Source organism: Malus sylvestris, chromosome 3 (genome assembly GCF_916048215.2).
Source record: "Malus sylvestris chromosome 3, drMalSylv7.2, whole genome shotgun sequence".
In the NCBI taxonomy this organism is placed as follows: Eukaryota; Viridiplantae; Streptophyta; class Magnoliopsida; order Rosales; family Rosaceae; genus Malus; species Malus sylvestris.
This window is the reverse complement of record NC_062262.1, coordinates 2,990,441-3,013,413: the sequence shown is the minus strand read 5'-3', so window position 1 is coordinate 3,013,413 and position 22,973 is coordinate 2,990,441. Positions and strand designations below refer to the sequence as shown.

At 38.4% G+C, this 22,973-nt stretch overlaps 4 protein-coding genes across 5 annotated transcripts; 3 read left to right on the top strand and 1 right to left on the bottom strand.

The window, feature by feature from the left end:
- Nucleotides 1-272: 272 nt before the first annotated feature.
- LOC126614977 (kinesin-like protein KIN-14F) lies at nt 273-8,027 on the top strand. Of its 2 annotated transcripts, none has more exons than XM_050282688.1 (18): nt 273-552; nt 971-1,184; nt 2,590-2,753; nt 3,030-3,173; nt 3,288-3,644; nt 3,755-3,823; nt 3,969-4,196; nt 4,362-4,443; nt 4,537-4,632; nt 4,712-4,891; nt 5,096-5,202; nt 5,320-5,500; nt 5,615-5,777; nt 5,874-6,127; nt 6,236-6,399; nt 6,489-6,680; nt 6,852-7,561; nt 7,656-8,027. In XM_050282688.1, the coding sequence occupies exons 2-18, from the start codon at nt 1,022-1,024 to the stop codon at nt 7,801-7,803; spliced, it is 3,402 nt and encodes a 1,133-aa protein (XP_050138645.1). In that variant the 5' UTR covers nt 273-552; nt 971-1,021; the 3' UTR covers nt 7,804-8,027. The 2 variants fall into 2 exon arrangements, with proteins under 2 accessions (XP_050138645.1, XP_050138646.1); XM_050282689.1 differs by having other exon boundaries at nt 5,320-5,509; nt 5,624-5,777.
- A 365-nt stretch (nt 8,028-8,392) lies between these two features.
- Nucleotides 8,393-9,763, top strand: LOC126614987 (uncharacterized). The gene has a single exon (XM_050282702.1). It carries the CDS (start codon nt 8,702-8,704, stop codon nt 9,656-9,658), a length of 957 nt encoding a protein of 318 aa, XP_050138659.1. The 5' UTR covers nt 8,393-8,701; the 3' UTR covers nt 9,659-9,763.
- Nucleotides 9,764-12,588: 2,825 nt separating this feature from the next.
- Nucleotides 12,589-16,336, top strand: LOC126614982 (uncharacterized). Its single transcript, XM_050282694.1, has 7 exons — nt 12,589-12,745; nt 13,102-13,364; nt 13,549-13,839; nt 14,045-14,231; nt 14,544-14,636; nt 15,260-15,347; nt 15,642-16,336. Exons 1-7 carry the CDS (start codon nt 12,672-12,674, stop codon nt 15,912-15,914), a joined length of 1,269 nt encoding a protein of 422 aa, XP_050138651.1. The 5' UTR covers nt 12,589-12,671; the 3' UTR covers nt 15,915-16,336.
- A 566-nt stretch (nt 16,337-16,902) lies between these two features.
- On the bottom strand, nt 16,903-20,824 carry LOC126614978 (LRR receptor-like serine/threonine-protein kinase RGI3). The gene is made up of 2 exons (XM_050282690.1): nt 17,906-20,824; nt 16,903-17,796 (listed from the first exon to the last, which is right to left on the bottom strand). Exons 1-2 carry the CDS (start codon nt 20,727-20,729, stop codon nt 17,333-17,335), a joined length of 3,288 nt encoding a protein of 1,095 aa, XP_050138647.1. The 5' UTR covers nt 20,730-20,824; the 3' UTR covers nt 16,903-17,332.
- Between the last annotated feature and the right edge of the window lie 2,149 nt (nt 20,825-22,973).

Sequence of the window (22,973 nt, the reverse complement as noted above, 5' to 3'; positions counted from 1 at the left end):
AAATTTTAGGCCAAAAGGGTTGGAGTAGAAAAGCTGTTTCTGGGCTAAAACCTAAATTTTTTGGGCTAAATATTTTTAGGTTTTAGGTCAGGGTTGGAGATGGTCTAAGTGACCATAAATACTACTAACAGATAGTAGTGCATGGGACTACGCTTTCCCATAATCTGATTTGGGTTCACCCCAGCCACGTGGAGGGACAAGATCCAAGTCAAACTCACCCTCAAACTTTGACCTGTTTTTATATTTTTGCTAAGCTAACCCCATGAGACAACAACGTTTCAATTTGCAGAGTCTTTTAATATTTCACTTAACTGGACTCTCTCACTCTCTCCTCTCACATAGGAAAGCATTCAATGAGCTACACCTCAATTTTGAATGCTCATTTCACAATGCACACGAGAAGCAAGCTTTCACCTTCCATGTCTGGCTCAGATCAGATCTGAAAAGTTCAATGCAAAGCTGAGCTCAACTTCAACTACTGATCTAACTCACTAAATACCATTTTAATTTCTTGGGTTGGTTTAACTTCCAGATGCTCAAGACCCTTTACAGGTAAGAGCCTCACAAACACATTGCACCCACTCAGATCATGATCAATGTTTCTGAATTTCATTTTTCTGCATGTGTTACAATCTTTTCACTAAACTATATATGCCATCAAACTGTCTCTTTCACTCCGTCGTTGTTTGCAAGAATGTACGTTTTTTTTCAAAGAAAGTGATTTTTGCACTCCTCTTCTCATAATCACATAATGTGCTTGTAGTTGAAATGGTTAAGAACGCTTAGACTGCAATCAAGGTTCTCTGTTTGAATCTCCTCCCCAAATGTCTATTAACAAAAAAGGTTTTAAATATCAAATTCAGCAGAGTAGTGTTTAAACTCTAAAAATTGCTGTGCAGACTGTGCAGCTGAATGAGATTTTTGTCCGGTTCAACTATGTTTATTTTTGTTATTTTATTGAATTGTGCAGTGGTTGCAGAATAAAGAATAAGTAGTATATAATTTCTTGGAGAACTCAAAAATGCCACAAGAAAGCAATTTTAATTCAATAATCTTCACATCACCTAGCAAGAACATGAGAGGGCTGAAGGGTTTAGTCTCCAACAATGAAGCTCCTCCATTTCCAAACACTGAGGAGTTCATCAATGACTATGAATTGGCTCAAAGGAAAGCTGAAGAAGCAGGTATTGTTCTTTAATTACATTTTAGCCAAAAAAAAATAGAAGACTTTTCTTCCAAAGCTTTAGTTCTAAATATTTATTATTATTATTATTTTCTTATAAACTTCTTATCTTTCTAGTTTTAAATTTGTCTTAGCTCTTTAATTAAAATAAATAAATAATTTGTCTCAATACATCTATGTTTTGGGTGGAGAGGTTTGGGTTTGATAATTGACTCATGGGTAGGTAGCTAGATTAGATAAGAAAATAAGATGTTTATAAAAATATGTTACAATGTTTGAATCGTTGGATCTTTGATTGATCGGTATATAGGATGTCAGTTTTACATGTGATAAATGTTTTCGTATATATATATTTTATTTATTTGTAAACTCTGAGAACAAATATAAAGTATGTGATAAAATAGAAAAAGTAAAAGAAAGAGCAAATATAAAGTATTTCGATGGTAATGATTTCACATATCGATCGCATATGAATTATGATGAATGATTTGGACCTACCAAATATTGGGTGCGTTCAAATTACCCATCTTTGCATGATATACATAATAATCTGCCGAAAGAAGGATTTAGATTAGCATAAATTAATTTACAAAATACTCTTTGATTGTGACGATTAAGGCCATCTCTACAAGCATCACTATTTTTGGCGGGGTTGGTGGAAATAACAGTACAACTGCAACTAGTGATAGCTATAGTGTCAACTTGTTAAAAATCTGAAATTCAGGATTGAAAAATGACTGAGGAGAATATCGCTAGAGCTTACAAGGCTCATAGACCCTCCTTAGCAGTTAGCACCAAGAAAATAACATATGGGCAATGAATCTTGGACAAAAATTTTGGTTTGAGGTGAATTGGAGGTGGCTTTAACGAAGTTGGAAAGTTGCTAGAAATTTCTTAGTGTGACGATATACTGTAATGTACTGCTATTAATCTACATTAGAATATAGTAGACTACATAGACCTAGTTGAGAAATTTTTGAGTGTGTTGGAAGAGGGTGATGGGTACAATCAAAAAATTTCTACTGACTACCTACGATGCATGGACACAGACAAATGAATACGAAACGACACAAGAATACGTCAAATTAACGAAAAAAATTGTTGTATGACAACAATGAATACAACACGACATGGAATTACGGCATGACACGGAGATATAAAGGGATACCACTGTGTCCATGCACCATAGTTGACTACACATGCAATTTGTTTAGAAACTTACAAATTACCAAAAATAATTCCAAACAAAATAAATAAAAGCCAAATTTCACTTGGATAAAATTTGATTCTTCAAAGTCTTAACCTAGTGAAAGAAAAAAAAATTTCCTAATCTAAATTTGAAATGTTATTGTGTATTTGTGGTTTAAATTCTAATAATGGTGATTAATTGTGTTTGTGTACTTTAGCTTCAAGGAGATACCAAGCAGCAGAATGGTTGAGGAAGATGGACTATGGCGCTTCCGGAACACTTTCCAAAGAGCCCTCTGAAGAAGAGTTCCGCCTTGCTCTCCGCAATGGCCTTATTCTCTGCAACGTCCTCAACAAAGTCAATCCTGGTGCTGTTCTTAAGGTGATAATTACAAATATTATATTCACTTCTTTTTAGTAGGGTGATAGCATTAGTGGGTTAAATAATTAGTTGTTAGCGGGAGAGAAATCAGTGCAAACGAGGTGTTATGGTATATGCATGACTTACCAGTTAGTTTCTTTACAAGGAAATGTGCTACATCTATGGTCATCATATATAATTCAAAGCTGTGATTATTTTCAAAAACTTGTGGCGGGTTTGGTTTGAGTTTTCGCGTTTCTAATTGGGTAACATTCTTCGCTGGATTTCAAATTATAGGTGGTGGAAAATCCCATCATTGCGGTTCAGTCAACGGAGGGGGCAGCACAGTCTGCAATTCAGTATTTTGAGAACATGAGGAATTTCCTTGAGGCTGTTAAGGACATGAAGCTCTTGACATTCGAAGCGTCTGATCTCGAAAAGGTTTGGTTTCCTTTTTGATAAAGTGGAAAAGGGTTGGATGCTATCATAGTTACGTAGCATTTTGGAATAAAACATGCATCTTGTTACTGCATTCTGAGGGATTTGGATTTGCAGGGAGGCTCGTCGAGTAAAGTTGTAGACTGCATTCTTTGTCTCAAAGGATTTTACGAATGGAAGCAAGCCGGTGGAATTGGAGTTTGGAGATATGGAGGGACTGTGAGGATCACATCCTTCCCAAAAGGGTCACTATCCTCCTTAGGTAGTGAAAGTGCTGATGAGTCAATAGACGAGTCGGAGTCATCACAGTTTGAACAACTACTGGAGTTTCTTCATCTTTCTAGTGAGGTCTCAACCGAAGAATCCAGAACTGCCAATGCTCTCGCTTTCCTTTTCGATCGCTTTGGACTTGGACTTATACAAGCTTACCTTCGAGAGACTAATATGGTCGAAGACTTGCCCTTGAATGCAACGGTAGGTAAGATCCTTAATGTAAATATGATTCTATTTTCATAACTATACTTGCCGAATCAATTCTATTGTCTTAAGGGTTCTGATTCAGTTAAGTGACTAAATATGTACAGGTAATCGATACTTTACTGAGTAAGGTAGTTAAGGATTTCTCAGCGCTGCTTGTTTCACAAGGCACTCAGGTATGTTAAAAGTCTTCGTCCCACGGTGTTTCTACTAGCATTGTGTAGAAGTACTTCTACTGGATCAGTTTTTCGACTTAAGCAGGATGCCATTCGGCATCGCGTGGAAATAATCTTATATCCCTTATTTACAAATTTTCTGCAGCTTGGCCTCTTTCTAAAGAAACTACTGAGAGGAGACTTGGGTGGTCTATCAAAATCGGAATTTGTAGAAGCTATTACACAATATCTAGGTCAAAGAAATGGTTCGGTGTCAAATGATCTATCCAACTTCTGCATTTGTGGTGGGAAAGGTAGCGAGGCTGTTCAGTGTGATAGCAGTCATTCGTCTGTCCATGAAGAACTAATTAGGACTCAACAGAAACAGCTTGAGGTGAGTATCCTATCTTCCGTTTCCTGCAAGAATTACGAAAATTTAGCAGGAGCATTAATAGATCAAGCACATAGGTTTTCTTCCCTCTTCCTTTTCGGCAGAATGCAAGACATAGATTTTCTTCTTACGAAACCGTTTGCTTTGGTCTGTCTTGGATATCTTTAGGAGCTCCAATCATCTTTCCAAGTGACGAAATACAAAGTCAAACAAATTCATTCAAACTGGGAGGAAGAACTTAGAAGGCTTGGTAATATTCTAAAGATTTGATCTGCCTCGAGAATATTTCTGCAACTACAAAATGGATTCATTAACCTCATACTTTCATTTTTTTTGGTCTCAGCACATCACATCAAAGGCCTTGAAGTGGCATCCTCTTCCTATCAACAAGTTATCGAAGAGAACCGAGTTCTTTACAATCAAGTGCAAGACCTCAAAGGTGTTTATTTCATCCCAGCTTAATGTATTATCCAGCATGTTAGGATATGGAGCTTATTTAGAAGATTTTATTCTTGCAGGATCAATTAGAGTCTATTGCAGAATCAGACCCTTTTTACCGGGGCAATTGAACGGCCAGTCCACTGTGGATTATATCGGAGAGAATGGAACCATCATGATTGTCAATCCCCTTAAACAGGGCAAAGATGCAAGAAGGGTTTTTACATTTAACAAAGTCTTCAGAACAAATGTCACACAAGGTATTCTATCATCGCAAAGTTTTTCAAACCGCTATCAGAAATTGAATTCGAAATTTGAGTAACAGTTTATTGAAATAAAACGAAGATGTGCTACTACACTACGATTAGCCATGAACGAAAATGAAACCTTCTTTTTACAGTTTGTACACCTTAATATTTTTGCGTAAGAAATTATTCATGATCTCTCTTCACTGTTCTGTGCAGAGCAAATATATGGTGACACTCAACCACTGATCAGGTCGGTTTTAGACGGTTATAATGCATGCATCTTCGCGTATGGACAGACTGGTTCGGGGAAGACATACACAATGGTAATGCCAATTTACTCTAGTTTTGCAAATAGATATGAGAATTCGTACATGTAGATATTAGATTGTTTGAAAAACTACTAATACACACAACATGCACTTCTTGCTTATCTTATGCAGAGTGGCCCTGATTTAACAACAGAAGAGACATGGGGTGTAAACTATAGAGCCCTTCGTGACTTATTTCAAATATCGAAGGCGAGGCAAGACATAGTAAGATATGAAGTTGCAGTTCAGATGATCGAAATATACAACGAACAAGTGAGAGACCTTTTAGTCAGCGATGGCTCTAACAGAAGATATCCTTGCCCTTCCTTTATTTTTTTCTCCAACTTGAGTCCAAATTTAGGCCTTACGAATTCAAAAGCTCTATAAAGTATGTTTTCGTGTTGTTTCCTTAACTTATATGCTACATTAGATATACGAAACAAGTCTCAACTGAACGGCCTCAATGTACCTGATGCAAGTTTGGTTCCAGTGACATGTACTCAAGATGTTCTTGAGTTGATGAAAATCGGCCAAAAGAATCGCGCTGTTGGCGCTACAGCTCTAAATGAGCGCAGCAGCCGGTCTCATAGGTGGATCATTTATATTTTATTTTATGAAGTTCAAGCATCATTTTGTTTTTTGGATGTTCTAACAAGTGAATTTTGGATTGGCTATTTCTTCTGCAGTGTTTTAACAATTCATGTACTTGGAAAGGAGTTGGCTACCGGATCAATTCTAAGGGGTTGCCTTCATCTTGTGGATTTGGCTGGGAGTGAGAGAGTTGATAAATCCGAGGCTGTTGGCGAGAGGCTAAAGGAAGCCCAACACATAAATCGATCGCTTTCTGCACTTGGAGATGTCATATCTGCTCTTGCACAAAAGAGTACACATGTTCCTTACAGAAATAGCAAACTTACTCAAGTCTTGCAAGACTCTTTAGGTAACCTTAAAAACATATTAAGTCTTGTTGATAGAATCCACTTTTCCAAATGCTTAGCATTTTAATTCAATCTGAAATGTCGATGATCTTAATTTTGTCGATGTTTAGGTGGTCACGCAAAAACCATGATGTTTGTGCATATAAATCCTGAACTTAATGCGCTCGGGGAGACGATCAGTACCCTCAAGTTTGCTGAGAGGGTTGCATCCATCGAGCTTGGGGCAGCTCAATCTCATAAAGAAACGGGTGAAATCCGCGAACTTAAAGACGAGGTTTATCTCTCATTTCTGCAGTTCTACTTCAAATTTTCAACTAATTTTTGTTATAGTGCTTGCTTAAAAGTAAATATGTATCTGTGTAGATATCAAATCTTAAACTGGCATTGGAGAGAAAGGAAGCTGAGCTAGAGCAAATTAAAGGCAGCACACGAAACGCCATAGATTCCCAAAAGTCAAGAGCTGTTTCACCTTTCCGTGTTCCGAGAAATGGTACTGGAAACGGTTCAAAGCCTGAAAACTGTCAGCGAGCCTTGGACGATACTAAGATTTCTGAGGTACATTCCGTCATGCAAAATGAAATAGTTGAAATTCGGTACTATATTTTTCTTGAGGAGTAATGCTAGCATTAGACTTGGGAGGTTCTCTAATTGCATACAAATGAAATGGTTTATTAGCAGATGATAAAAGTTCATCTCATTTTTGTGCTCAAATTTGTTGGCATTCAGGCAAGAAGTTGCTCTACGGGCAAGCAAAGGAGGTTGAGGTTTCCCTCTGCATTCGCCGACAAGGAGATTTCAGCGAAGATGTCATTACCAGTTGAAGACAGATTAGTCATCCCTGGACATCTCAGAACACCATCACCTCCAGTTAGGAGATCAATATCTACTGATAGAGGAGCCTTCATCAAAAGTAGGAATAAGGCTGACACAACCGAAAACCATCCAATTGCGAAAGTACCATTTCCAGCTAGAGTACCTGTCAATAAATCCCTCGCAACTATGCCGGTGTTCCCATCAACTGAGAACAACTCGAGGGTATGCACCAGTTCGCGAGAACCAACTAAGCACGAGGACATTTTCGGTGCATTAAACAGCCTCCAGAAGGCCAACTCCAAGAAAGTTTACCAAGAACCTGAAGACGAGCAGTTTAAGCTAGCTCTTAATGTAAGGCAAGGAGGTATTAGAAAAATCAAGAATGAGAGTAAGGCAGCTAAGACCAAGCAGAACAGGATACCAGCTAGAGTTCAAAATTCTGATGCAGTGACAACAGTGTTTCCTAACTCAGATGCTGGTGAAAAGATTGAAGAGGCTCGAAAGAGTGACTTCTCCGAGCCGGAAAATGAGGATATCCTCATTGCTTCACCCAAGCATAATTCCTTGATGGCGAAAAAGCTTCGGCAACCCATGCCAAGGAACTATATAAATCTTGAACCACGGTATGATCTATAATCCAATGGTTTTTCGTTAAAATTTTTTTTTTTTTCGGATTCTCATCCTGAACCAGTGTATGATATGTCCTTTTACATGCAGAGGACTAGTGCAAGCAGAAGAACCTTTATTGGCTGGAAAGTCCGAAAACAAGCTTCTAAATGGCAATGGAGTAACACGAAATCAAAAGGAAGGCGGCAACATGGCCATGCCTGAAATCAGAAGAAGCCGATCCACACGGAATTTTTAGTATTACCTTGAGGAATTTTAATGCTTTCAGTTTTCTTTTAAAGCATCTTTTGTATAGTTACTATGTATGTTGGTGTTCCAGATTGCATTTTCCTTAAACCTTTGTCTTACTATATAAATTACCTATATATACCTTTTGAGATCACTCTTTCTGTAAATAAAAAAACACAATGTTGCAGTTCTCGATCGAGTTTTTCTTATACTGGAAGCTATTTTTAGGGTTTACAGGTACTTTTTTCTCCTTTTTATGTACAATGATTGCATATCTACTTGTCATCTAAATTTATTAAGTACTAAAACAGAAAGAAAAAAAAAGGGATGAACATTTGATTTGATATGGATGTAAACAGATTTTAATATATTTCACACGTTTAACAGAGTTTTATTACCCGCGTCATTGCACGGGCTCAATGACTAGTGTGTACTAAAATTAGTAAGGAAGAAAAAGAAGGCGATTTTTCTAGTACCAATAATAGCCATGTAACCAGCCTGGAAGTTAAGAGACACTATTTATAGTAAAATAGATAATTCTGTTAATCTATCCATACACCTCATTGACAGCCTCAGCTAGCTATGATGTTCTTCCTCAAAGCAGCTATTAAGATCTCAGCTCCCTGAGAAGTCCCATCGATCTTGATACCATTGTTTGGTAAATTCAACCTATTTTTCGAGTCTCTAGTCCTCGAGATCAATTTTGATGTCTCCAGAATTTGAAATCTTGCCTTCGTTCTTCATATTTCATTTGTTCGAGAATTTTGACCAGCTACAATAGACCCTGTAATCCAAGATAGCATGTGAGTCTTTTTTGTTGATCTCAAACTTCTGAAAAAAATTGAGAGCTTATCGTGTTGCAAAATTCAGGTGGAGTAGATAATGAGGCATCTCTTTTCCTCGTGACAATGTCTCATCAAATTCTTCAGGCCTCACCCGTTTCCATTCCAAAATCACCATCTTCCGAGAAAGTGTGCAAGGAAAAGGAGAAAGATAAGTCAGCTCCGCAGAGCGCTGTGACTTATGTCTATCAAGCGAAAGTAGCTGAATTGTGCTGCAATGTCACAGCGACATGGTGTAAAAACCTAACTAGCCATTCCCTCTGCATCACAGTGGAAAAGCCTTGTCAACAAAATCAGTGCTGTACTTGTAAGATAGACTTAAGCTCAACCCAGTTTTGGGGCAAGAAAGGTCTCAAATCGTTCGAAGTAGATGGAAGACGGGTGGATGTGTACTGGGATTTTCGACAGGCGAAATTCTCCTGCACCCCAGAGCCATGCTCGAATTACTATGTTGCCTTGGTGTCCAAACAAGAGGTGGTTTTACTGCTGGGGGACTTAATGGAAGATGCTTATAAGCGGACCAGATCAAGATCATCATCGGAAGAGGCTAGGTTGATGTACAAGAAGGAAAATGTGTGCGGGAAAGGATTGTTTTGCACCAAAGCCATGTTGGAGGAAGGGAGGAAAGAACATGACATTGTGATTGAAACGTTGTTGTCCGGGCCCAAAGATCCTGAAATGTGGATTAGCGTAGATGGGACAGTGGCAATTCGGATTATGAACTTGAATTGGAGGTTTAGAGGGAATAAAACTGTGATGCTGAATGATATGCCAGTTGAAATTTTTTGGGATGTGCATGATTGGTTGTTTAGTAGCTTAGGCACAAGCCAAGGGTTTTTCATTTTTAAGGCAGGGACGGTAGATTGGGAATCATCGAATATCAATTATGATTATGGGAGTAGAAATGGAAACTGCAGCAGTTGCAGCCTGCAGCACAGTCCATGTAACTCACCAAAAGGCAAAGGGAGCTCATCAAACATAGGAGGGTTTTGCCATTTTCTCTATGCTTGGAAAACCGAGTGAGACATTTTGAGCGGTATATAAATCACGGTTTAGTACTCTTTATTGTTAGTTCAATGTCCCTCTAGTTCGGTATTTGATTTAAAAGTTTGTAACCGGTTACTTGTACATGTTTCCATATTTTATATAAAACTTCTTGAAACTATAAGAAGCTCTTGGGGAGGGATTAGGATCACCTTCGGATCCCAGCCTGCGGAGCCAGCTGACCACAAGATCTCATCCTTCCATTTTTTATCTTGTGGCCAAGAGTAATGAAAAATTCTCATGCAAAACAAGGCAAGATGAAAATGGAGAGTTAGGATCTTGTGGTCAACGGGCTCCGCAGGTTGGGATTCGGAGGTGATCCCAGTCCCTTGGGGAGATCTAAAACACAAAGCTATAAGAATTACTTTCATGAGAAATTTTCTACACTTACGAGCAAGAAGGAAAAATGTAATTGTTATAATTATAACAATGCAATTTGATCAATAAAACTTTGGATTTAGAGACCACTCAAACGGTTAAGCCGCTACGAAACGAGTAAGCCCTAAAAACTTGATCGTATAGTACTTTAAACATGTCTGACTACTGATTAAAGCACAAGTAAATAACTAACGCAGATACGCCATGGATGAAAGCTTAGTATGCAAAGAGTCTTCTACGTTTTACTCATGGGCGAAGCTACAGAGGAGCGAGAAGGAGTGGACACCCCTCCCCTCGCTGGAATCAAGCACAAGAGCAATGGTTCATCCCCTCTAGTCTCATAAAAAATGATGGAGTCCCGGCTACTGCTCTGGTTTAGCAGCAGCAGTGAAAGGTTATAATTTTTTTTGAAAATTCCTAGGCGGAACGATGCCATTTTGCTTTATTGAGATAAAAATAAATAAATGATTATAAAGGGGACCACTAGTCCCCCATTTCATCTTCACACTCACTCACACCCCGTCCCTTTTACGAGAGCAGCAAAATATGCCCCAAAAACTCACAATTCACAAATATACCCTCAAGTTCTAACTTGTTAAATTATATTGGCAATGTATTTAATTTTGTATACATGAATATAAATTTTAGTCTACAATCACCTAATGTAGATTAATAGTTAGCACATAATTCAATCTCTTACATATATGTAAATATTCGATAATTGGTAGTGTTCATTTAGACCGTTTTCACAGTAGTGTTCATTTTAATCTTTTCAAATGAGAAAAAAAATGAAGAATCGTATGTATTTGGAGTTTAACTTAAAAAAATAGGTCAACTACAATTTACATTGTTCATGATTTTTAAAATGGGTCACGGAGTTTTAAAATTCTCATAATGCATCATAAGATATATTATAAGTGTATTAATTTTTATCTTTGGCATAATTGTATGATTTTATTAAATTGATGGCATTGTGAGCTTGAGAACCTTATATGAGCTAACTTGTAAACTATATTTGCACCGGGTTGACAAAAAACCTCTTTAATTTAGGATTATTAACCTTTTTAAAATTCAACTTCGACGAGTATTTAACTGAAACCAAAGATTGATTGGTGTCAAAATTTTGTTTTGTTGGATGACTAATCAGAAAAGAAAGAAAAAAAGTATTTTGAATAGAAGAATTTGTGACGATCAACGACAAATTTTTTTCCTCGAAAAGTTTTTCCGACAACTTAATACCTTTTCCTATTACATTTTACCCTTGCTGTAACGTTTCATTATGCAATGAATGAGCACATTATGGATTGTTTTCATGACATGAAACCTCGTCGGCAACAATTTTTACCCTTTCAAATTTCACCCCTCCCCTCAATAATTCCTGATTTCGCCACTGGATGTACTAATCCTTAGCAATCAAACCGTACGAGCAATTTGTGAATGTTGTGTGTGTCAACAAACGCAAGGACCTTCACTTACATAAGCATGTTAACCTAATAGAAGAATTCCGTGCCGGAGATCACAACTGATTTTAGGTGGTGGAGATGAGTTTTTGGCGGCATCCAGCATGGACAGGACTTGGTTCGGCTGGTCTTTCGCCGCCATGATTGAAGACGGCTGGTCTTCCGCTGCCGTGATTGAAGCCTGTGATTTTCTCTCTCGATTAAATTGTTTCTAAATTAACAATATGTTGGATTGGTATAGAGCTGAGTCGATTTGCATTTATACGGAAGACGGTGAAGCGGATCCAAATATCAAATGCAAAGTATGTATGTAGTGGGAGGGACTTGAGCATACTGATCGAGGCGGGATCGAGCACTGCCTGAGGAACTCGAGAGGGGTCTTGAACGGCTGAAGGGAGCTCTCGAGTCCTGAGTGCCTATATTTCTAAATCTTTAAGAAAAAGACGGCCAAGTTCTTTAAGTTAATAGAAATGTTTAGGACTTGCTTCTCGTAGCAATTTTTAAGTTATCGAATTTAAGTCATTCAGTACTATGGTTTAGTTGTATTCCTCTTTATTTAGAAGTGAGAACTCTAAGCTAATTAAGCTCAAACATGAGCCAGTCATATTGGCTAAAATAAATGTGCTCTCGTAGTCATAGTACTATAGTCCAGTGATATTATTTGTTACTTATAAGTGAAATATTTTAAATTCAATTCTCGTTGATGGCTATTTGAATTAAATTATTATAGTCGACATATTATGTAGCTTAGCTCACATGCCTTATCATTTAGTAAAAACAGTTGGGGATCAAGCCATGGAAACTTTTTTTTAAGGCTAAGAATACTCACATATACATTTTAGCCTTTCTAACTACCATCGTATCGTGTGATTCACTAGTACTAAAAATCAAACTCACTAACCGTGTAAAATAAATACTTGAAATTCGTCTCAATTAGTGCCACTGAGCCACTACGTAGTAGTTAGACTAGGTTTGTATTTTACCCTCTACAATTTAGATGAAAGAGTATCTTTTTATACAGGAATAAATAAAAACTCCGAGCGAGGGTAATTTCGTAAGTTTAGATAAGAGCGCCAAAGAGTTTGATCAACAAGGCTATGGCTGGCAAATTAAAATTAGGGTTTATCATTCTTCGTCTCTGAAAATTCACAATTATGACAATTCACGCGGGAATCCTCTGCTTCAAAACCCAAGTTCAGTTTCCCTGTCGGCTTCTCCCCCTGACCTGGTGAGAAATTTCTTCACTTTCCAAATGTTTCCGTCTTTGGTGTGTTTGGTTCCCGAGAAAATGAAGGAAAGGGAAAAAAGTTGCTTTAAAATTTTCCATCTTTTGAATGTTTCTGTATTTTTTGACATAAATTTGTTAATTAGTGTGAAGTTTAAAACTTTTGAAAAACAAATCCCAAATTGGGTAACAGTTGTGTAACTTGGGTTGTTGATTCTCAGCCCGTAGCACCGAATATCCGCATTTGTGATTTTCCTATCTGTTTTCTCAGGAACCAAACAGAAAATTAAGCTAGAAACTGAGCTAATGGCCATTGAAAGTTTGTATTTTATTACTAAGTTCGTCATTTGTTGGGATAGGAGGAAATGTGCCGTCACATGCTTGCAGAACAGAGATTACAGTTCCTCGGCTCCGGTTAGGTACATTCCGAAAAATTCTTCGAAAGTTAAGAAATTGGAAAGTTCTCCACAGACAAAGGGTTCTGAAGAGAAAGAGTTCCGTGAATTTGCGGAGGTTAAACAGAGTGGAAGAAGGGTGCGTAAAAGCCTGGACTTCAACGAGAAGCCTCAAAATCAGAATCAAAATCGATATAGTAACTCATCGTTTAGTGATGCTCAGAAAGGTATTCTGTTCTTTAACTCAATTGAAAATAAAACATTCATTGTGTAACATTCAGACATAGATGTATGATTGCATCAATACATGCTCTTTCACCTGGAAATTGTTCGTGTTTCTTCAGTTGTCATGTTTTGTTTGGGATTTGTTTATGCAATAAACTCAAACGATTTTCTTGAAAAACATTATAGCAGCTCCAGATTTGAAAGATCAGACGAATCATCTTTCGGGTGCTGTAGGCTATGAACTCATGGAAGAGCCTGAAGAGGTTTTTGAAGAGTTAAAGGGTTCTAAAGAAAAAGAGTTTCCTGAATTTTCGGATGCGAGCGCACTGAAGCGTGAGGTTAAACATTGGGAAAGAGGTGTGCATAAAAATAGGTTACTGAATGAGAAGCCTCAGGATCAGAATCAACAGAGTTCTCAAAAAAAGAATCGGAATCAAATTCAATATAGTAACTCATTGTTTAATGATGTCCAGAAAGGTACGTTATTTGTCTAACTCAAGTGAATAGAGCAATTAATTGCGTAACATACAGCGATTTTCTAGATATATGATTGGATTTACATATATGAATGCCCTTTCGCCTAGCAATTGTAGCTTCTTTGTTATTGTTTGTGTTTAGTTGTGAAGTTTCATTTCGGGCTTTGTTTATGCACTCAAGCCCCATTTGCTTCAAAACATTTTAGAATCTCCAGGGCTGGAAGATCGGAATGATCGTATTTTAGGGGCAATAGGCTATGAACTCATTGAAGAGCCTGAGGAGGTTTTCGAAGAGTTAAATATCCTTGAAGAGAAAAAGTGTCCTGAGCAAGGTGTAGTGCAAGTTATAAAGCATGATGCTGAGCAAGTGGCAATAAAATTACTTGCAACCAGGTTAAAAATTTCCAAAACTTCGTAGCCCTGTTTGATATGTGTGCGTTGTACATCAGTATGTGGTGTAGTGTTTCCGCAACTTCATAGCTCTGTTTGATATGTGTGCAATGTATATCATTACGTGGTGTAGTGTGCTAGAATGTTAAAGGGCATGGATACTTCCAAGGTACATGATTTTGCGAAGTTTCTGTAACAGTGCTTGAGGACATGGATCCCTGGACTTAAGTTGCTGTAACAGTTTGAAATAAGGGTGTTTATCTCTGAAGTGTGAATGAAGAAGATTTTTTTTTATGTAGTTCTTTTCCTTTGTAGGGCTTTCACGGCAGTTGAACTGAGAAAGAAGTTATGTGGAAAGAATTTTCCTCTAGGTACCGTCGAGGCAGTGATAGATGACTTCATCAGCAGGTATTTTCTAGTTACAAGATGTCCCTTTTTAAGAGCTGCTCATCAGCCATTTTTTCTGCAAACAACCTTTGTTTGAAAACTTTGCATACATGAGTAACTATGTCACAATGATCTTAGAAACTGGTGCGTACAGGCAATGCAAGTTGTAAGACTGGTTCGCCTACCACTTAAAAGAAGCACAAAAAAAAAAGCATTATAGAAATCTGGAAGCACCAATTATATGAAAACCAAGTGGCCCGAAAGTCTTCTAGACCATAGTTAAATCGTTTTTCTTGCTAGCAATCATGTCAATCGTTATTGTCAAAATCATGTCAATAATGTCAATTGTAGTGACAAATGGAGTACAAAATGTGTAAAAGAAAAGAACATCTGAACAAATGGCATGCATAACACCACAGGGGCTTTCTAAGTACATGGATATCCCTTCCCATCTTTTTTTTCTTTGAACCAGTCGTTATTGAATGACTGGTACCACCATATAATTGATTTTTCAATTGTACTGATCTCTAATTATGTGTTTATGTTTTCTGGAGTTATTTTATCATTTACATAAGTGAAGTTCCAAAATTTCATTTCATTATATATGATATCTTCGGTGATTTTGACCTTGAAATTTATTGTAGAGGCCTAATCAATGATAGCTTGTATGCGGAAGCATTTTCTCGTTCCAGATGGTCTTCCTTAAGTTGGGGACCAAGGCGAATAAAGCAAGTAAGCCACTATTTCTGTATGAAGAGAAATGTCCTAGACTGAGATGAGTATTTTAGATTCATACGTTGAAGGACTCAGATTGACATGTTAAACCTCGTTTTTTTATTAGAGCTGTCCCATTTAAGCAAGAGTAGTCATGTTCATATTGCACTAGGTAGTCGGCCCTTGTTGGAGTCTTTATTTTAAAAATCTAATCAGACCAATAAGCAAGCGTAATTGCTAGAGTCCACTATTCATTTTAGCAAGGGTAAAATGTGTGATTATATGTAACAAAAAGCGTTATTGTTGGTTCAGGCACTTTTTAACAAGGGAGTGAGTAATGTTGATGCTGAGAAGGCAATTAAACTGGTTTTTGAGGAGGGAAAACCAGATGAGGATGAGGAGTTAATTCATGGCCTGTCGAAGCTCTCAATGGATAATTTAGTTGTTCAAGCCTCAAAGCAGTGGCTCCGAGGTCAAGAAGTGCCTAAAGAAACAAGGAAATCGAGGATTGTTCGTTGGCTTCAGTATCGCGGATTCAGCTGGGGTGTCATCAGCTTCATTTTAAAGAAGTTAGAATCTGAGTAGCCACCCTAGAGCACAATGAGGTTCTATCTTTTCCGTGACACATAAGAACAAAAGGGTACTGTCCATAACCCTCAACTGGAACGTTAGTTGTGTAGTATGGATAGGGTTTTGGTCTATAATGTCACTTGCTGCTGCGGCCAGAAAACACTCAGTTTGGTGGTCTAACCGTTACCAGTGTCGGACATATATTGCGTCAGCCTAGCCTGGCATCACCTAGTTTAATTGGGGTGAGGACTACTTACTGACAACATATAGGTAGTAGACAACCCAGAAGTGGGCACTACTTAGCTGTCTTTTGATAGGGTACCACCATTTTTTGGCTAAAATCAGAAAATCTCATGTCTTCATGTATTGTGAATAATGAAACTCAGTTGTTTGTGTTCCTAAATCCGAAAATTTGAACCGTTCTATTTGTTTCCATACTTTTGGCTGTTTTTGTACCTCTTAAGAAAGAATGCAAGGGCACGTTTGAAATGCTCCTATAGAAAACTCTTCTGCTCATAAGCGATATTGCTTAAAGTGGATTTATTAGAAGAAAACACTTGGAAGTGCTTCTTTGGGAAACACTTTCTAAGTGCTTCTCCAATAAACATTTGCAAGTGCTTCTGCACTTACAACCATAAGCACTTCTAACCTTTACGGCCAACCATGACAGTACTTTTAGCCATTTTGAAAAAGCACTTCCAAACCGACCCTAAACGTAGACCTCTGCAATATGCTCAAAAAGTGGATTCAAATCCATGTGCAGCTGTAATGTTATGGAACGGTTTACCTGGTTTTGTGTATTTTATTTATATGTATATATGTATGTAGAGGTATAATGGTCCTGCTTTTTTCTACATGTGCTTCCGATCATGACATACCATGTCTTCTAATCCAAGATTAGTAGATTTATTTGCTGGAAAGTCTTGTTTTTCAGATAAGCACATGGACGTGATGTGGAGTGGGGATGGGGGACCATGTGAGAGCTTGGCTGGAAAGAAAAATATGGCGTGGAATCTCATTCCCTTTCTCCTTGCATTAAATTCTAATTGCATAAATCCAAAAATACTAATCATTGTTTACACTTCTACATACATGCCCTGAATTTAGTCTCACTCCTAATCACGAGAGGAACTTGTCAGACGTCGCCATGTGTTTTAACTTCCTCACGTCGCGTTGCGGGCTTGGTTTGGGCACGCAGGCCCCTTGATTTCCCTGCTTGATGTAAGTCCTTTCAAAAGACAGTTAAGCTAGTCTCCCTTAAACGCCGTTCCTAGTGGGGAGGCAATTAATTATTTCAATCTAACCACAAATAATGAAAAAAAAAATTGAAAATTACACTAAAAATGCTCTAATATTCTTCCTTGCTCTATGGGATTTTGATTCCCCCTAAATATATGAACATTAGTAGGTGAACTACGAAGCACTTCAGCTTCTCATTGAGACCTTGAATCTTCAGAGAAAGCAAATGAGTAGTTAGAAGAGCATTGTGAAACTGCCTTCCTAGCAGGAGGGGATGCCAGAATTGCTTGCAACCCTCCTCCCTTTAACAACTCCGGTTCCGGCCTTGCGCAGTCTACATGTCGAATTTCCTTGAGCATTGCAACGACATCCTTCATCATCGGGCGTTCATCAGCACGGTTGCTGACACAGAGAAGCGACACAGCTAGTGTCTGCTGCATTTCGTGCATCGCAGGATCAGATCTTCCCCTGAGCTTTTGATCGAGAATGTCAATCGGGTCTCTCTTGCACGCTAAGTGGTCCCGAATCCACTGAACTAAATGTGCACCTTTGGGAAGAGTTGGGTCTAATGGATGCCTTCCTGTTAGTACCTCTAAAAGAACAACGCCAAAACTGTAGACATCACTCTTCTCAGTGATACTTTGCATTGATGCATGCTCTGTAATCACCAAAAATGAAAACACGAAAAACAATAGTTAGCGATTTAATGGCAAAAATTTGGTAAGAAGATTAGGAACTGACTAAACTTTGTTGAAAGTAAACATTACCTGGAGCCATGTATCCATATGAACCAGCCAATTGAGGCCGATGACTTGTTTTCGAAAATTCATCACCACCATTGCTGTTCACAATCCTAGCTAATCCAAAGTCAGCAAGATACGGCTCATGGCCAGGACCCAACAGAACATTCATGGCTTTCACATCACCATGCAGAATAGCCGGCACACAGTCATGGTGCAAGTACGCAAGTGCATGAGCCACGCCTAAAACAATATCGTACCTAGCCTCCCAATCTGCTCCTCCTTTCCTGGAACCATGTAGAAGCGAGCTCAAGCTTCCGCTGGGAAGGTAATCATAGAACAGAATTTTCAGGTTTCGGTTTGAACCCCAACCCAAGAGCCGGATGATGTTCTTGTGCCTGATTGATCCGAGCGTCTGAATTTCGGAATTGAATGCTCCTGCCTCTTCTGATGACCACATCTTCTTCACTGCTAGAGTTTCTCCATTTGGAATTGTCACCCTGTATACAACCCCGGAGCTTCCGGTGCCAATCACATTCGATGATGTCAAACTCCTGACAATGTCATCTATAGAGAAATCGAGCTTCTGGTACAAGGTTATTTCCCAGCTGTCATCTTTCCTGAGAATATTGCTAGCTATTCGCACACGGACTAGGGTGTAGACTGCAAGCAGGAGAAGAGCTGCAGTGACACAAATGAAAACCGATGTGATCAGCTTCACAACTGATCTATTGTGCTTTGATCCCATCCTATCAGCTGGAGTTGTGACTCCGCCGGAGATGTAGAGACCTGTGTTTTCAGCAAGGTCACTAAGAGGGAGTTTCTGAAAGAATGGGGTGTTAGGCAATTCGCCGGATAAGTTATTGAAAGAGACATTGAGGGAAACAAGGTTTTGAAGGTTTGTGAGAGTGTTCAAGTTTCCGGAGAGCTTGTTGTGGGAGATGTCAAGAGTTCCTAGCTTGGTAAGACTAGAGAACTCGGATGGGATTTCACCCGAAAATAGGTTGCAGCTTAGGTTGAGGGATATTTCGAGCGAAGGAATTTGACCAAGTTGCTTTGGAATTTCACCTGAGAAGCCATTGTTGCCAATGTCTAGCAATTGAAGCTTACTGCAAGAAAGGATCTCAGCTGGGATGCTGCCAGAGAGCTGATTCTTCCCGAGATTGAGTTTTGTCAATTCGGTTAATGATCCAATGCTGGGAGGAAGCTGACCGGTGAGCCTATTATCGGAGATGTCAACAAACTGCAGGCTTTTAGGCAGTGTGTCAGGGACAGAGCCGGCGATCCCATTCGAATGGAGATCAAGAAACTCAAGGTTCTGACATCCTGATATCGATGGAGGGATTGCTCCAACGAGGCGGTTGTTGCTCAAATCAACGAAATTCAATCTCTTCAAGTTGCCAATCTCCGATGGAACAGTACCTCCCAGCCGGTTACGATTCAACCTTAACCTGTACAGGTTTGTGCAGTTTCCTATATCCGGCGGTATAAAGCCAGATAAATCATTGGAAAGCAGCAGAATCTTGGTGAGATTTCGTAATCCGAAAAGATTTCTTGGTATTGAACCAAATAGGTTGTTGTAAGAAAGATCAAGAGCCTGAAGATCCTGACAGTCTGAGAGACTCTCAGGAATGTTGCCCGTAAGCCTATTTTGCCACGCGAAAAATAGAGTTAAGCCCTTGAGGTTGCCAATGAGAGCAGGAATCTCCCCCGAGATGTCGTTGTTGTCAACTTCCAATTGAGTCAGAGCAGTGCAGTTTGAGATTTCAGAAGGTATAGTACCTGATAACTGATTGACACTCAGCTGAAGCTCTTGAAGATTCGAAAGCTCACCAAAGCTTTTAGGTATTTGTCCTGTCAGAAGGTTTTCTGAGAAGTCCAAGACTGTAAGCTCTCTGCAGCTTCCAAGCTCATTTGGGATTGAACCCACCAAGCTGTTCTGCCACAGCAACAGACTCTGAAGCTTCCCGAGCTCTCCAATTCGCTTTGGGATTGGACCGGTGATGGAGTTCTGATACAAGTACAGGTTCAGCAGCTCGCTGCAGTTTCCGATTTCTTCAGGGATTGGACCAGACAGCAGAGATGTGTATAAGGCTATCGTTCGGAGTCTTTTGAGCATTCCAATCGACGTGGGAAGGCTTCCGGTAATGCCGGTTTCAGCAAGGCCTAACATGACCAAGTTGGTGCAGTTTCCAATCTCCCAAGGTATCTCACCATTGAGATTCTTGTTCCCTCCTGCTCTGAAAACTTCTAGCTTTCTCAATTCTCCAACACTCTTTGGAATTTCGCCGCTGAGTTGATTGTCATAGAGTGTAAGATACACAAGGCGCGAAAGATTTCCGATGCCGGAAGGGATTTTGCCTTCGAAAAGATTCGTATTGAGAGATAAAGTTTGCAGCTGGGTTAGGCTGCATATTTCTTCTGGGATTTCACCAGAGAGAGAATTGTCACTGAGATCAACGACCCTAAGCTCGTGATACTCTCCAAACTGTTTTGGAATCGGGCCAGTGAGATTCGTCGAAGAGAGGACAAGGGTCTTTAAGGACTTGAGAGGTTGAAAGTTTGAAGGCAATGGACCTTGCAATTCCAATGCCTTCAACGTTATCTCCTCCACTTCTCCGTTGGAGCTGCAGCGAACCCCGAACCAGCTGCATGGACTTGTGTCGGAAGGATTCCACGACCTCAATGCGTCCGTGGAGCCGTTTAAGCTGTTCTTCCATGATAGAAGAGCTTGGCCTTGTTCATCAATGGAGTAACAAGAAGAAAAGAAGAAGAGAGAGTTTATTGAAAGAAGTAAGGCGATGGAGAAGATATTGGGAGAAAGCAAGAGATTCCTTAGAGTTGCAGGCATTGCTGGTGAGAGAAGAGAGAAGAAAGAAGAGAGAGAGAGAGAGAGAGAGAGAGAGAGAGAGAGAACAGCAGGTCATCTGTTTTGGGATTGTAGAGGGAGGAACCCCATGTATTGTTTATAGAAGAAAATAGCAGAAGATCTGGATCCAAGCGCTACTTCATTATTCTATTAATTAATATTGTTGTTAATTTTAGGGATGGTGATGCAGATGGGGGACTTTTGGTTTTATTTATGTAAGTCTGTTTATTTTTGAAATGAGTTAGAAGTGTGACGGTTTCTCGAATCAATAGGTATTGTTACATGATAAATTTAAATACATAAAAATATATGATTAACTTTGAATACTGCTACATTAATACATCGTCCCTAAGTTTTTTGTCTACTTTTCATTGTTATTTTGTGTACACAAGTAACTTACTTTTACCGGGTGTAAGTACAGTCAGAACTCACATTGATGTTGCTGAATGTCATGAAAGAAAAATTGCCCTTTTTTACTGCTCATTTTGACAATTAAAATATTTTGTTTCCTCTTTTGAGGCATTTGTTTTCATCCCATGTCCAAGCATTAATTAGTTGGATAAAAACAGACATGCTTTTTGGGGGACTGATTGATACACTGAAGAGTAAAATCAGCCCTTGACTCTTATCAAGGATAAAAACTCGGGCATAGGCGTAGCCGAGGATGTATCTCCTCTCTCAATCTCGCTTTTTCTACATGAGTGAAATAAAAAGACAGCGATATCTCCAATCACACGTAAGAATCTCCCGTTATTCAACAACACTGTTCAGGGTTTTCAGACTTTGATAGCTCAGTGATCAAAACCAGCTAGATGTATTTAGCTCTGGAAATTGTTAATCAAGAGGACAACATCTTTCTTAAATAAGCCAGGTCCCAAAATTGTGGTCCAGCAATTTTAGTGGTCAGCAATATTTGCTGAGCCAGCCATATCTAATTAATTTGATAGCTTGCTCAATTGCAGCAAATTTTGTGGTGATTGAAGGAGCTGAAAGCTGATGAGTACCATGTTCCTATTCAATTGAGGAAACACATTCTTGGTGGAATTAATAACTTCATAAAGTAACAACAGGTTTTACAGATAAGTGGATAAAAACATTTACTAATGTATTTGAAGTCTTGTGTTCGATTTACTAACCTATATATCGCTTGTATGAAAAGAAAAAAAGGACTTCAACAAGTACGTAGCAGTAAAAGAAATAAAGATCTAGAATTTAGTCTGAATACTGAACAAGATTACGAAAGGAAAACTGAGTTTTTGTTTAAATTTCGTTTATTTATTTACTTAAAATTTAAACCCATGTTTTTTTTTTGAATTAACGACTTCATCAAATATGTAAACTCGTATCTCTGATAGCAGATATCTAGCCAGCATATAAGGAGCAGGACTGCTGCATATGAGCAGTAAAAAAGAAAGAACAGAGAAAAGATCTATAATTTGGTCTAAATATTGAACATGATTAGAAAAGGCCAAGTGGGTTTTGGTTAATTAAGAAATAAAATTAAAAGAAAGTAAATTATTTATTTATTTAATGGGAATTTACTTGAATTTCAGGGATCTTGAGAGATTATTTTGTACAAACAGCATGGGAGAATATATAGTAATTTTGTAAAAGCACATGGAATAGTGAAGTGCACATGAAATATTGAGGAATATTGAGAAATATTTTTGAAATTAGTTTTTTTAACCATTTTAATAAACTGCAAATATGCTGTCGGGAGGGTCTTTGCTGGAAAAGATTAAAAGAAAAACAAAGAAAGGAATGGTGGCCGGCCTCATTTGGAAGGAACAATGTCACACAAACTCAGAGTTTTTAAGTAATTAATTTAGTATTTAGGCACAAATCAAAACCAAATTACCTACAGAAAACAAATAGAGCTTTGTTTAATCAATAATGTTGCATTATTGCTGTGTCACGGGTTCCGTTGGAGTTTAAAATTATTAGTGTATTTTAGTTACATGTGTTTGGTTATTTCTTGGGATTAATGGGTGGTGATAATTTGATTCCTTTGTCTCTCTTTCCATAAATAAATGATTGTGCATATTATTCTCTCTTTAAATTAACAGAAATTGAGCATGTATAATGGTACAGTTCAAGAATGTAGTTAATAATAATTGTTTGTAGCTAACCATGCATGGTCCATACAAATATTTACAGATATAGACCTTTCAAGGTTGGACATAACTTTTAGAACAAATACTCTTTTGATTTGATTAGGGATCCTTG

Coding starts and splice junctions, on each gene's coding strand:
- LOC126614977 (XM_050282688.1), top strand. CDS start 1,022: ATGCCACAAGAAAGCAATTTTAATTCAATAATCTTCACATCACCTAGC. Junction 3,174..3,287: donor AAGCGTCTGATCTCGAAAAG/GTTTGGTTTCCT, acceptor TTGGATTTGCAG/GGAGGCTCGTCGAGTAAAGT. Junction 4,892..5,095: donor CAGAACAAATGTCACACAAG/GTATTCTATCAT, acceptor TGTTCTGTGCAG/AGCAAATATATGGTGACACT.
- LOC126614987 (XM_050282702.1), top strand. CDS start 8,702: ATGTCTCATCAAATTCTTCAGGCCTCACCCGTTTCCATTCCAAAATCA.
- LOC126614982 (XM_050282694.1), top strand. CDS start 12,672: ATGACAATTCACGCGGGAATCCTCTGCTTCAAAACCCAAGTTCAGTTT. Junction 13,365..13,548: donor GTTTAGTGATGCTCAGAAAG/GTATTCTGTTCT, acceptor AAAACATTATAG/CAGCTCCAGATTTGAAAGAT. Junction 14,232..14,543: donor ATAAAATTACTTGCAACCAG/GTTAAAAATTTC, acceptor TTTCCTTTGTAG/GGCTTTCACGGCAGTTGAAC.
- LOC126614978 (XM_050282690.1), bottom strand. CDS start 20,729: ATGCCTGCAACTCTAAGGAATCTCTTGCTTTCTCCCAATATCTTCTCC. Junction 17,797..17,905: donor ATATGGATACATGGCTCCAG/GTAATGTTTACT, acceptor TGGTGATTACAG/AGCATGCATCAATGCAAAGT.